The 13,456-nt window shown below is 35.7% G+C and overlaps 1 protein-coding gene across 4 annotated transcripts in view; it reads left to right on the top strand.

Annotated features, from left to right (window-relative positions):
* The window catches only part of LOC145995973 (E3 ubiquitin-protein ligase RNF123-like), a 73,354-nt gene extending 60,903 nt beyond the window's left edge, over nucleotides 1-12,451 (top strand). For all 4 annotated transcript variants that reach the window (XM_083132100.1, XM_083132082.1, XM_083132092.1 and 1 more), the window contains exons 17-19: nucleotides 2,932-3,078; nucleotides 4,067-4,247; nucleotides 11,684-12,451. In XM_083132100.1, coding sequence (XP_082988226.1) covers nucleotides 2,932-3,078; nucleotides 4,067-4,247; nucleotides 11,684-11,801 — 446 coding nt within the window. In that variant the 3' untranslated portion in view covers nucleotides 11,802-12,451. The remainder of the gene's footprint in view (nucleotides 1-2,931; nucleotides 3,079-4,066; nucleotides 4,248-11,683) is intronic.
* The last annotated feature ends 1,005 nt before the right edge of the window (nucleotides 12,452-13,456 follow it).

Raw genomic sequence — 13,456 nt, 5'->3', positions numbered from 1 at the left:
AGTTTAAACAACATATTCATGTACGTTAATTCAAACAATATTGTATTTGATTTCTGTTAGACTTTTACTTTTGAATATCTGGAATTTGTCTATCAAAATCTATCATCATCCATTACCTAACCTAAATCTAAGGTAACGCTGGATTCCATTGGCGTCCCATTTTTGAACTTTGTACACGTATTGAGTAATAGTGTATGTATGAAGAAGTGTTAAAAGACCCATTTATGAGGAAGGACTACCAAAGTTTTCTTTACACCACATTCAATTGTTTTTATTACCCTGGCATAGGCATGCTATATCTCATGTGAAAGAGCCTTCAAGACATTTCCAATCCCTTCTATAGGTACCCTGTTGCCGAAATATTGCAATTTAAAGTTAACAAGATGTTGGAAAAATGGTCAAAATCGCAGTTTGCAACACTGTAATTTTGGAAATACAAATGATATGGATCTGCAAAGTCATATATTTTCCTACCTCAAGTGGCTCTTCCAGTATGCCAAATTTCAAATGAATCAGAAAATGTAAGGTTGAGAACTTAGTTGATTTCATATGGAATGACCCATATAGCATTTTAGCATGGGCATTATCAGAAATTTTTGTAGAGAAGGTCAAGCCATCGATAAAACTTAAATAGTAGAAGTAATAACAATCATAGAAAAAGAATTAGAATATCCAGCACAACTATTTTTCATTATATTTTTACATTGTATGTAAGAACAAATGTGTAATGAAATGCATAACTATTCTGTTTTGTTATTAACGTTTACATATTTTGTTCTAACGTTTACATATTTTGTTCAAGAACAAGCTTGAACAGCATAAGGACATTTTTAGGTGGCATTATGTTTATGTTGTTTGACCTCTCGCATGAAACTCTATTTTTTTGGAATTTTGAATACTGTGGAACAGTTTATTCTTTGGGATAAATGCTGGAATGTGAAAATATAACATGGTTGCTGCATTTTACAATTTTTTCCATCTAATGCAGCTTTTACTTTGATTATTCTGTTTAAATACTAAGTGACCTTCATTTGTGTTGTTAACAATAAAAATGCTTTTTTTGTAGCTTGCAATATACAATTTAAATTTGAAAGGGGGTCGTATAATTAATAATATCCCCTTTTATAATGATGTTGTTTGTTTGCAGTAGTGTGGGAAAACAATCATATATGAGTATTGTACATTGAAATTGTGCTTTCTGTTTGTAATTCTCCATGCAGAGTACCTTTCATTAATAATGATAATACTTCACCACATCTTGAACTTACAGTTTGTTGTCTTCTTACTTGTTGAGGCTTAACTTTATGATCTTTCCTTCGAAGGTACTGAGTTAGAGTCCTGACTAGGGTATGATATTGCATTGTGTTTATCATTTTGTCTTTTTAATGTAGTCATCATTCCTTGACATTGTTCCATTTAATCTAAAGTAATATCAATGTTAAGTTATGAAAATGTCATGCAATTACCTCATACCCCTTTGTATAAGTGTGTTGTATACTCTTTGTTTGTTTATACTTTAAAAAATATTACTTTACATATATGGATTGCTGTATAATCAAAAGTACTTAAGTTTCCATCAATAAACACTTTATTGTTTTACCAAGATTCGAACCATAGGCTAAATATTTGTGTATATGTTTGGGTGCTTTACATGTCAATATGTTGTCATATTCTGTACAAAATGAAACTGATATTGTGCCTCCCCCATGACATTGTTGCCTTGTAATCAAGGAGTCCCAGGTTCGATACCCGGTGGAGGCACACAGTGGTTCAGATCCCACTTTAAACTGTAGGTCGTCCCGATTAGCCTTACTGTGGACTTAAAACAGCAACTCAATAAATCAATCAAAACTGATTTAACTGGCTAAATGCTGTTTTGCTGTATCTCCACTTTTTCATCGGAAATGTGTTGATGACGTTATTGTGTTCCGTACATGCTAATGCACCACTTTCTGATGTGACAGATCTAGATAACAAGTGGTGTGAATTATCAACATTAATAAAATATTTGTGCAAATCTTGTTGTGTATTCAAAATCCTATGTCCTAAATCAAACTTCAGTCAGCTCTCCTGAAAGGTTAGTGCAGATGGACATACAACAACATGACGTTCAGCCAGCAATATGTATCCACTTGGTACCAAGCACAAATGAATTGTGCCGTAAAGCAGATCTGAGATGAAAGTAATATGCTGCTATACCACATGTCACTTGAAAACCACAATAATAACAAAAAAAGTGCACCACATGCAGCACAATCAAGGTTTCCACTAATGTCAAAACCTGGAGAAAAAGGATAAATGGGGAAATCCATTTGTGAATGAATATGTAATGGAAATTCAGAGGATTTTGTTTTGCAAAATAAACATGAACCACTTCAGCATGAAAAATCAGTAAAAAATATAGTGTAAAATAAGTCTTGAAGCTTTCCTGTTGATGAATTATGAACAGATTCTCTCGAGCTAATGAGCAGGTGAATTCTGGAAAGGTTTCCGAACTTTTTAGGGCTAACTTCACTCTCATCAACACTGCACGCTACCTTGAAGATGAGAGTGACGTTAGCTCTTGAAAGCTCGGAAACCTTTCCAGAACTGTACACCAGATGTTCATAGTGTAAAATGTTTGTACAGTGACTGTACCCAATAGATAAATTAATAGGTATGTATGTATTTTCATAATTTTACATCAGTTTTTCTGCCACTGGCTAATTTCAATGAGAGGATGCTTGATGAGTAGATTAAATTGATGAAAGAACACTCGTAAAGAACAGTGATGCCCAAGCCAAGACTTGAACCAGTGAATGAAAGTCAACCACTTAATGCACTCAGCCATTGAAATGGTAATAAGTAAGTATATATTTGGGCTTGAGTAATTATAAATTATGGCTATTTTTTATCCACGTATGTGTGTATTAATTATTATTATTTTTTCAGTATCGTCTCAAGAAACTCCAAAAGTTACATCTGCCATTTTGTCTGAACCCAGTTTCCAGCTAGGGTCCCTACATTTTGTTTTGGGAGATATGCTACGAGAGGACCAAGAGGAACAGAAATCTCAACACTCATTTTCATTTCGTATGTGTAAGTAGGTTTTTTAAATGCATTCCACAAGGTTAATAAAAGTAATAACTTTTTCTTGTTGTGGCTTAAAATTTAATTTCGCATTTGTTGATCTATCAAGTGGGCAAAGTGCTTTTGTTCCAGGCTTCTACAACCTCTGAGGAAAGTAAAGACAGTGAGAGCATGTTCTTGATTACACCACGAATGCATCTATGAGTAAGGTTAAGAATATTGCAGCTTTGCTTCATAAAATAAAAAGTTCTTGTTAATTGATTTTTAAATAAAGGGTTTATTAGCACAATGGCTATTTGCACCCATCAAACAATATGGCAACAAGTCTTATAACAAGAAAAAAAAATGGTGGACAGTGCTCTTAAACTAAAATATGCCCTTTCACTCATTAATACTGATGCAAAGAACAACTTATGAACTAAATCCTGTAGGTCCAGGTGTTAGATCCTAGTTTGTATTCAAGAATGTAGTGTACAGGGTGTACTGCAAGAAAGAGTACCTTCCAAAAAAATCAGTAGCATGCGGTGACCATTTAGATAACCGAACCACTGAATATATCATTTTTAAATAAACAATAGTCCATCAAGGGGCAGGCTTGCCTTGATAAAAATACCACACGTCACTGCTTTGCTGCATTTTAGTCTTTCACGGGCTCCGCAAAAATGCCTCTCGACACTTTCGGGAAGTCTAATTATCCTGGGAGTTATGCAAAATTCGAATTTTGGTAGTGCTTTGGTAGCTTACCTTGAATGCACGCCACTGCAAAAAATGTGTGTACAGTTCTAATAGAATATTATAGAATAGAATAACAACATCTATTTCACATTTCATCACTTGTTGGATTCCAATCCTAAAAAGTTACATACTATGTAAACTTTCATTCCATGTGAAGGTATATTCCACAAATGTCTCAAATACAGCTTGCCATTAAATACTTATGCAAAGTTGATGTAATTTTTAATCATAAAGTTGCTAATAGATGTTTTCTTATCTTCAGATGCAGATGATGTGTCCACAGAAGAGATAGAGGATGTGAAGACGATGATCCATCATTTGGATGTGTTTCAGCACAAGTTTAAAGCTGCGAGGAAGTCAATATGTGAAGAAGAACTGTGCCCCATATGCTATGCATACCCAATTAGTGCAACGTTTAAACCATGCAATCATAGGTCTTGCAGGTAAGGGGTTTTCTTTTATAAATATACTAGCTGATTACCCGGCGTTGCCCGGGTATTAATTTATCCCAATCTTCTATTAGGCAGGAAAATAATGAATTCTAACTATTGTGCAAAATGAACTTGGAGTTGAACGGCATTGGGAGTGTCACTATTCATCTTAGACCCCATAAACTATGGATTCCACACTAATATCAGTCTTATATATGTTATCCCCTTCCCACCCCCACCCCTAGGGGTACCAGGGGTGTATTGGCGTTGAACGGCATTGGGAGTGTCACTATTCATCTTAGCGACCCCGTAAACTATGGATTGCACCCTAATATCGGTCGTTTTACATCTCACCTCCTTCCCACCCCCACCCCTAGGGGTGCCAGGGGTGTCTTGGAGTTGAATGGCATTGGGAATGTCACTATTCATCTTAGTGACCCCGTAAACTATGGATTCCACACTAATATCGGTCGTTTTACATCGCACCCCCTTCCCACCCCCACCCCTAGGGGTGTCTTGGAGTTGAACGGCATTGGGAGTGTCACTATTCATCTTAGCGACCCCATAAAGTATGGATTCCACACTAATATCAGTCATTTTCGCAACACAAAGTCATATTAGCCTGAATGTTAGACAAACTGAGAAACACTATCGTTGTGCGGGATTGCATAGTCACGGATGTCTGTTTGACGGAATGTAATATTGGTCGTTTTGGATTATTTTTACGTCATTATTTTACGTATCCCGAAAATAAACCTGAAGTATAATTTTCTAATAGTTTTTCTTGTATGTACACATTGCTTGCATTGTAGAATTATTTTCCTGTAGTTTACGGTTATTACAAGCATAAGAAAACAGTTTTTCGTTGTGACGTTTCAGGAGAACACACGCTCCCTTCATCAGACATTTATTTTCATTTTGACTAAAGATACAGTTATAACAATGGTTAGCAATTTTGTAAACAAAAAGAATTCGTTATATAATGGATGTTGTCAATGTTACATTGTTGTATTATAGCAACCTAACTGTGAAAAGAAGCAGTCTTTTTTATTTTTATTTCAGATATTTTTTTATCACTTTTTTTTATTTAAAATTATGAATCCCAAATATCATCAGGTAATTCAAAGTCATCATTGTTTTCACAAAGTCTCTTGATGTTTTCTGTTACATTCAATTTTAAAGATGGTTGTTTACACCATTTGTGAAAAGAAAACTCCATACTGGATCTATGTTACCATTTTCATTATTTAATTTATTCCAGTGTTCTTCTGCAATGAACAGCTTCCCAGACATTCAACTCTTTGTTTCCCATCAATCTTTTTAAAACCCTTCTCTTTTTAACCAAATGCTTCTCTTCGATGATGTGAGCTGACAAACCTGTTCTTGGGTTTAGATTTATAATGTCCAAATTGTGTTCATGCCATCTTATTGCCATTTTCCTTGCTGTTTGTCCTACATAATCCTTTGAACATGAACAACTTATATTATATATTCCTGTGGTTTCCACATCTGGTAGAGAGTTTCTCATTTGGAATTCATTAAATGTACATTCCAAACTTCTTGGTGATCTAAAGACAATTTTGAAATTAAATCTTCTAAAAATTTTGGCAATTTTATGTGAGAATCCCTTGTGGAATGGAATGCACACAAATTTCTTTTCAACAGATTTTTCATCTTTGTCTGTATTTCTCTTTTCCTTTAGTTTTCTTGCGACTTGCTTTTGATTTGGTTTATTCTGTTAGTGTGAAAGCCATTTTGTTTTGCTATATTAAAAAAGCCTTTCTTCTTCATTTTTGATATCCTTATTATTAGAACATAGTCTTTGTGCTCTCAGGAAAAAAATTAAAAAATATATTATCCAAAAAATATATTATTGTTATACGTGAATGTTCTGAATTGGCATGGATGTATTTTTCCCCTGCTAATATTTTCCTATGGACTGATGTTTGAATTGTTGTGTCATTTGTCTTCATTTGCAGATCAAGGAAAGAAATTACATTGTTATTCATGGGTTCGCAAGTGAATTTTATGTGATGTGTTGTGAAACGTCACAACGAAAAACTGTTTTCTTATGCTTGTAATAACCGTAAACTACAGGAAAATAATAATTATCTAATTGGTGTGAACAGGACAAAAGAGAGAAACTCAACATTTTTACATCCGTTTCATGATCTTTTGTCAAATGATAATTCTTAAGATAATACTCACTCCATTTCTATCCAGACACATCCCAGCTATCATTGTCTACTCTTCCATGTCCCTAAATAGTTTAAATACTGTTCACAACTATCGTTATTGTTATTTTGTAATAAAAGAATATATACATTGTTTTATTACTGCATATATTACAACAGCATTGGTGAGAGAATAATGTTAGTTCCTTTATGTTTCTGTGCCATGCTTGAGAGAGGCAGTGTTGCTACATGAAGGGAAATTTATCTTGGTGAATAAAAGTCTAGGTCCAGTTTTCAGTGAAAAGGGAATATGAAAAATATCGAAATTGCCAGAAAATTTGAAGTTGTCGAACTCCTGTTTTTGTTCTAGTTTCATGCATTTGAAGGGTCAGGGTGGAAAATCAGGTAAGTCAATGCTCATCAAACTCCAGAAAAATTAATTTTAATTGCAAAATGTTACTCACCATGTAAATGAAAAGGTACAGAAAACATGTACTTTCATGAATGTAAATGTATGAAACAAAAGAAAACATACATAGAAATTTTCAGCGAAAAATGCAGGCTCGACCAGGACTCGAGCGCAGGTCTCTGGCATACTGTGCCATTGCTCTGACCACTGAGCTACCGAGTCGACCTGGCAACAGATCCCATTGCAGTAGCACTGGCAGAGACGATTCCACACAGGTAAAACAGGAACACAAAAAATCAGGCGAGGCCAGGCTGGCTCAGTAGCTCAGTGGTTAGAGCAATGACACAGTTCGTGTCCTGGTCGAGCCTGCATTTTTCGCTGAAAATTTCTACGTCGTACATCTCCTCTGTGTGCATAATATTCAAAAGAAAACATGTTGTAAAGTCAGTACAGCATCCACATTGCAGGAAATGACATCACTGACTTGTTGAAAAGATTCTTGCAGGCTATCGACCAGGTGAGTTGGTCGATGGCCTGAGAGAATCTTTTCATCATTCGTCGCCAGGAAAGCTTCAACACTTACTTCAGAAAATTGACTTAACTGTTCCCCCCCCCCCTACCGACCCTTCACTTGTGTTTTATTTCTATTACAGCTAATTCATCTAGATAGTGGGGTATATATTAAATACATACAATACATGAGAATTGTTGCACTACACCAGGTTCAATTTTCAGGTTATGCCACTGCTACTGGGGAGTTTCATACGAGGGCATGTCAAAAAAAAAAAGCAGATTGGCTATTACAGAGAATAAAATGAAGCGCGAAAATTTTTATTTTGATGCTATACAAGTGCATACCCTGGCTATTTTTGTACATAGTCACCATGACGCTCCAACCAATTTGGTACCATGGAACAAGTTTATGCGTAGAAATCTGCCACCTGGGATCTCTGCCAATTGAGAACTGATGTCTTGAGAACTTCACATCATCGAAACATTGCAAAGCAAGCCACTTTTTTAAATAAAGGAACAGGAAGTAATCACTTGGGGGAAGATCGGGACTGTATAGTGGGTGCTTAAAACATTCCCATCGGAATTTTTGAATTGTGGCAACAGTGTCAGCTGTATGTGGGCAGGCATTGTCATAAATAAGCAAAATTCCAGACCGTAACATTACTCTTCGCCGGTTTTGGATGGCACGTCGCAGATTAGACAAGTGTTTGGCAATACACATCTGCTGTGATGGTTCGTCCCGGTTCCAGAAATTTCACAAGGATTACACCTTTTTGGTCCCAAAATACGGTTGCCATGATGTTGCGATGTGATGGTGTTTGCTTGAATTTCTTCGGTTTCGGTGAACCGGAGTGACACCATTGCATTGATTGCTGCTTCAACTCGCCAGTGACATATGACATCCAGGTTTCGTCTCCAGTCACTGTGTGAGAAACAAGTTATCCCCATCCTTCTCCCAGCGGATCAAAGAATCACGTGCTGATTTCATTCTTTCATCTTTGTGAGTGTTTCTCAACATTTTTGGCACCCACCTCGCACACAGTCTGCTATAACCCAGATTGTCCGTTACAATTCTGTGCAATGTTTTATCAGACACTTCAGGAAACTCCTTGCCTAGATCAGTAATGGTGAAATGGTGATTGGATCGCACTTTCTCATCAACACGTTGCTTCGCTCGTCATCATGAACATTTGAACGTCCTTCCCGAAAAGCATGGCACCATTGTCTTACCTTTAATTCATTCATTACTGTTGGTCCATAAATGGCACACAATTCCCGATGAATGTCAGCTGCACTCAGAACTTTTGCGTTGAGAAATCTAATCACCGACTTCACCTCGCATTTGGCAGGATTTTCTATTACAGCAGCAATTTTAACTTCCTGCTATATGCACGTATGCACCTCCACACTGAGAAATATACCTCTGTTGCAGGCACAGAATACTACTATAGCATACTTCCATGCACCTGCAGCTTCGTCAGTGTTGCCAGTCCCAAGTAAAAAATTATTGGCCCTTTTTTTGGCGTGCCTCGTATATGTAAGCAAGCAGCTAATAGAGATGAGTCGTTCGCGAACGAACGAATCTTTTCAATGAACGAGTGTTCTGGTTCACCGGACTGTTTCAAACGGCTCAGTAGCGAACAAATACGAAGGACAAGCTTCTGCTCGGGAGAAGCTGCTCGTTCCTTTGTTCTTGCCCACGATACGAAACAAAGTTCCAGTGTAGCGTCAACCACAGCCATTCATGTGAGCGCCAGTGCTGTTCAACAAGGGGTATACAGTTAGAAACCAGCCCTTCCCTCCAACCGTTCACTCAGGGAAGGACAAATTCCACTGTGAAGAAAGGAAATGTACTGGTTAAAAACACTGAAGACGATGTTTTTTTATTTTGTTTATGCAAGAAAATAATGCTGCAACCATTTGCCAAATTTGTTGTTTTATCAGAAGCATAAAGAAAACGTGGGAAAGTTATTCATTTATTTATTTATTCATTTATGTGGTGAGAGCTGCTGTAATCACGTCTCTTTTCTTGAGTGAAGGACCATTGTTGTCTCGGGTTATGTCTCGTTCTTCAAGAAATATCTCGGGCCTCCCCGATGGTGTAATCGTAACTGTAGCCTTGGAATCAAGAGATCCAGGGTTCAATGCCGATGGGGATCTTAATTTAAACTCAAGGTGTAATTTAGTCATGAGAACAAATTGAACTTAAACTCTAACAAGTTTTTTGACAATGTGTATCTATTAGATACAAAAATGTAAAAAAAAATAAAAATCATTAAAACAAAAAAAACAACAACATAAGTTTGTACATGAAACGGTAAACAAATCAGACAGCTGCCTCATTTTTTTATGTCTTAAAATAAGTCGCCCAGCAAAGCAGTTTAGTTTAGTTTATTTTACGAAGTTTTCATTTAAATGTGCATTCTAATTTACTGAAAATTCTACTGAAGCTCCCGGGTTCGAGTCATTGTCTGGGTGCTGTATGGGTCACGTTACTCTGTCGTGAGCCACCTTATCATGTGATCATCATTCAGTTGTTGTAATTACTGAAAATGACAGAAAAGTGACGTAAAATTGAAATACAATATTTATGCAGCCTGTCGTTAATCACTCATTGTTCTGCCTCCACTTCCGATCATTTTAGCATAATCTCTTTGTGTGTAAGTTATATATTTGTCTCATTTGTTAGTATTATGCATTTTTTTCTTTTTAATCTTCATGCTTTCAACGGGCGGTGAGGGTGAAGCCAAATTACGTAAACAAAATGACAAACATAAGTGCTATGTATTGAACAATAATGTGTAGTAAAGGATGCATTGTTTCAAACTCCGAGACCGGACAGAGCTGTATCGAGGGGAATGCTTTTCATAAAAATATGGTCTCTCATAAATATGAAGTAATAAGTACACAAGGAACATATTTACTCTCCAATTGTTTAAAAAAATATATTGTTTTCATTGTTCTGAACAAATGCAATGCATACGAGGGGTGCGTGTGTTGCAGCGAAGACCTTGGCTGCCTCTCGATGCAAAGCAGGTCCTTATGTTGTCATTCTTCCAAGCGAAGTCCCATTCGGTACTACGTAATGAGGACGATTTTGGTTGCTGCTGGCCGAGGTGTGTGGCAAAGACGAATGAAAGGTTATGGAATAGCCGAAACTGTGTTCTCTGATTGGTTCTTGCAGGCAAGGCAGGTCACGCGCATCTGGACAGCTGAAAAGAATGCAGATCTTCCAGCTGGTGATTGATGACCGGATCAGCAAATTCGTTCGCTAATGGATTCCCGCAAACAGAACACCCAGCTTGTCGGTCATTTGTGACCAGATCAGTGAATTTGTTTGCGAACGGATTCAGAGAAACCGATCTTCTAGCTTGTCAGTCGGTCGCGAAGGCCTTGGCAATTTGTTCGCAAGCAGATTTGTGCTGCTTAGAGAAAAGAATACAAATCTTCTAGCCAAGGAGGTATTTAGCGGGTGTCCAAGAGGACCGGGCCCCTTATAAAGGCTGAATTAATTAATGAAAATATATTTGTTTAGCATTTCTGTATTAATCAATGGTTTATTTATTTTCGTCAAACTTATTGGAAGGCAAGGATTTTATTGGGATAATACGGGTTTAGAGAACAGTATCAAAGAAGATTTATGCCCACTACAACTTAGGATAATATGCAAAAATATTACTCAAGAACTTTACTTTCCGTCAACTGGATCTCGCATACTTCTTTCTTATTCAATTCTGTATCTATTTAACATTATGCAAATTTCCTTACCAGGACAGTTTTTTAGATCAATTTTGGCGATCTTATCACCTTTATACCTATTAATGTATTGATTGATTTGGTTTATTTTATGGCAGAAATGTGAAGATGAGAATGAGTGATGATATGAGGAAATTGATGAGGGGGCATACAAAGAACACCCATGCCCCAGTTAGAATTAGAACCCGGGACCTAACCACTGTGCCACAGAGACCGGCCCTTATTGACGTAATAAAAACAATACAATATTAATTAATTTACACCAGTTATTTAATATTATTTTAATTTAAACATTTAAGTTGTTATTATTTCTGAGAGACTTGGTTTGGACCCCCCCTCCCCCGTGGAATATATTTCTACATAAGTACCTGCTTCCAATTTGTCTGTTGTTTATAACCAGGTTTCGGGTGAGGCAATTCGTTTGCGAACAAATCCCCAAAATGAATGGAATTACCCATCACTAGCAGCTAATAATTGAGCATTGGAAGTTGATATTTTTACTGGATGGGTTAGAATTTTGTGAACCTGAGGTTAGGAAATATGAACATAGTTTGTATGTAAACTGGTTATGGATGTACTTTTATTTATTGTTTCAGATGCTGCATTGCCCACCACTTAATGAACAGTCGAGAGTGTTTCTTCTGCAAAGCTATAATACAGACTGTTGTCGATGAAGATGGAGTCATAATACACGATTTAACTAAAGAGAAATGAAGCTAGTCATTTTTTGTCTTCTAATATTTTTTATCCTTGACACAATAAAAGGAGGAAATTAGTAATTTCTTTTCAGAAATTGTGTATTGTTAGTTTTATCATAGGAATTTATTAACTTATTTTTTGTGCAATATAAGTTACATTTATAGGCAAAAAATTTACTTACCTTTCTTTTCTAAAGTATCTTTTTGAGTGGCTGTGTTTTTTCCTGAAAAAGATTTTAAATTTTTGTAAATATGATTTTTTTTATGATTGTATTGTTAATGAAATGAACTGTTAGTGTTAAACAACTTTCACATTATGGGATATAAGGGGAAAAGATCACTGATCTATAACTTATTTCATTAAAATATTTGTACATAATATATATTAAAACTGAAGAAATAATATCTACAAAAGTATTTATTTATTGAAATAGTTATGTATTATCATTTATTTAAATATTTTGATACCTGAAGCTTTCTGTGAAAACAGCACTTTGCCTTCCTGTGCATTGTATGTGTATGTAATTTTCACATATTTTCTAGTTTGATATACTTTAAAAATAGTTCAGGGATTGAAAATTTTCTAATTGTGGTAGATATATGCCCTGTTTTCTTGTGCAATACAGGTACATGCATTTTGAATCATTCTGCAAAATAAAGTTCATTATACAAGCTTCATTTGACCTTTTTTTTCCATTGTAGTGTTTAACAAAATTGCAAGGTTAGATTAAAGAGAATAGGGGGTGCAGTTGCCTCTTGCTTACAATATATCTGAAAGTACATCATCATCATCATTAGAAAGTTGATCCTTCTTGCCATGTGTTGTTGACATCATAAAATTAAGCAAGACAATAGTTCCAACATGTACATTATTTTGATTGTCCAAATTTTCATATCGGCTTCCTTGTTCCCCCCTGATGTCTCAAATTAAGCATATTCCTTAGATATCCAAAACAAAGGATGGACTGACTGGGACTAAAACTGATTTGGCATTATTGTTAATCAGCAGTGTCAACCAGTGATGTAGTTGTAAAATAAAAAGTACCAGGGCACTTTTCAAACTGCATCACACTGACATAAAATACCAGCAGTAAACATATTACAGGGTGTCTATATCAGTCTGGAAAATCCTGGAAAAGTCAGGGAATTTACTTTCCTGGAAATGTCATGGAAATTTACTCTTTCTGGGGGTGAAAAACAGCTTTTTCGGAGTAGTGCATCAAAAGTATGAACAAAGACAGAAAAAAAGGACAAGCAAGAAATTAAAAAATTGTTGTGGACAACCTATACTTCAGTTTGCTGAACATTACCGGTAGTTACATTAGAAATTGTATAGTAAATACTCTAGGAAAAGGTCATGCTTTGAACTATTTTCAAGTAGAAATCTATTAGAGTAAGTGGTTGTTGGAATATCCCACTTTCTTTTTCAATTTTTGGATTGTGTTTGTTAGATATTAGGATTATACGGATAGTATTACTAAATTGTATAATTGTTATGATTTTTCATAAAAAAAATAATAATTGTTAACCATAAGTCAATACATGCCAAGCATTACATAAAAGCTTGCATCGATACTCCCTTCCAACAGTGAAATTTCTATTCACTTTTCCTTCTCGTCACTTTTACTTGTAAATTTAATATTCTAAAAACTTGGTTAAGTAGGATTCTAA

This window comes from Lepisma saccharinum, chromosome 1 (assembly GCF_977018435.1).
Source record: "Lepisma saccharinum chromosome 1, izLepSacc3.1, whole genome shotgun sequence".
Classification (NCBI taxonomy): domain Eukaryota; kingdom Metazoa; phylum Arthropoda; class Insecta; order Zygentoma; family Lepismatidae; genus Lepisma; species Lepisma saccharinum.
This window is presented reverse-complemented; position numbering and strand designations above follow the sequence as displayed.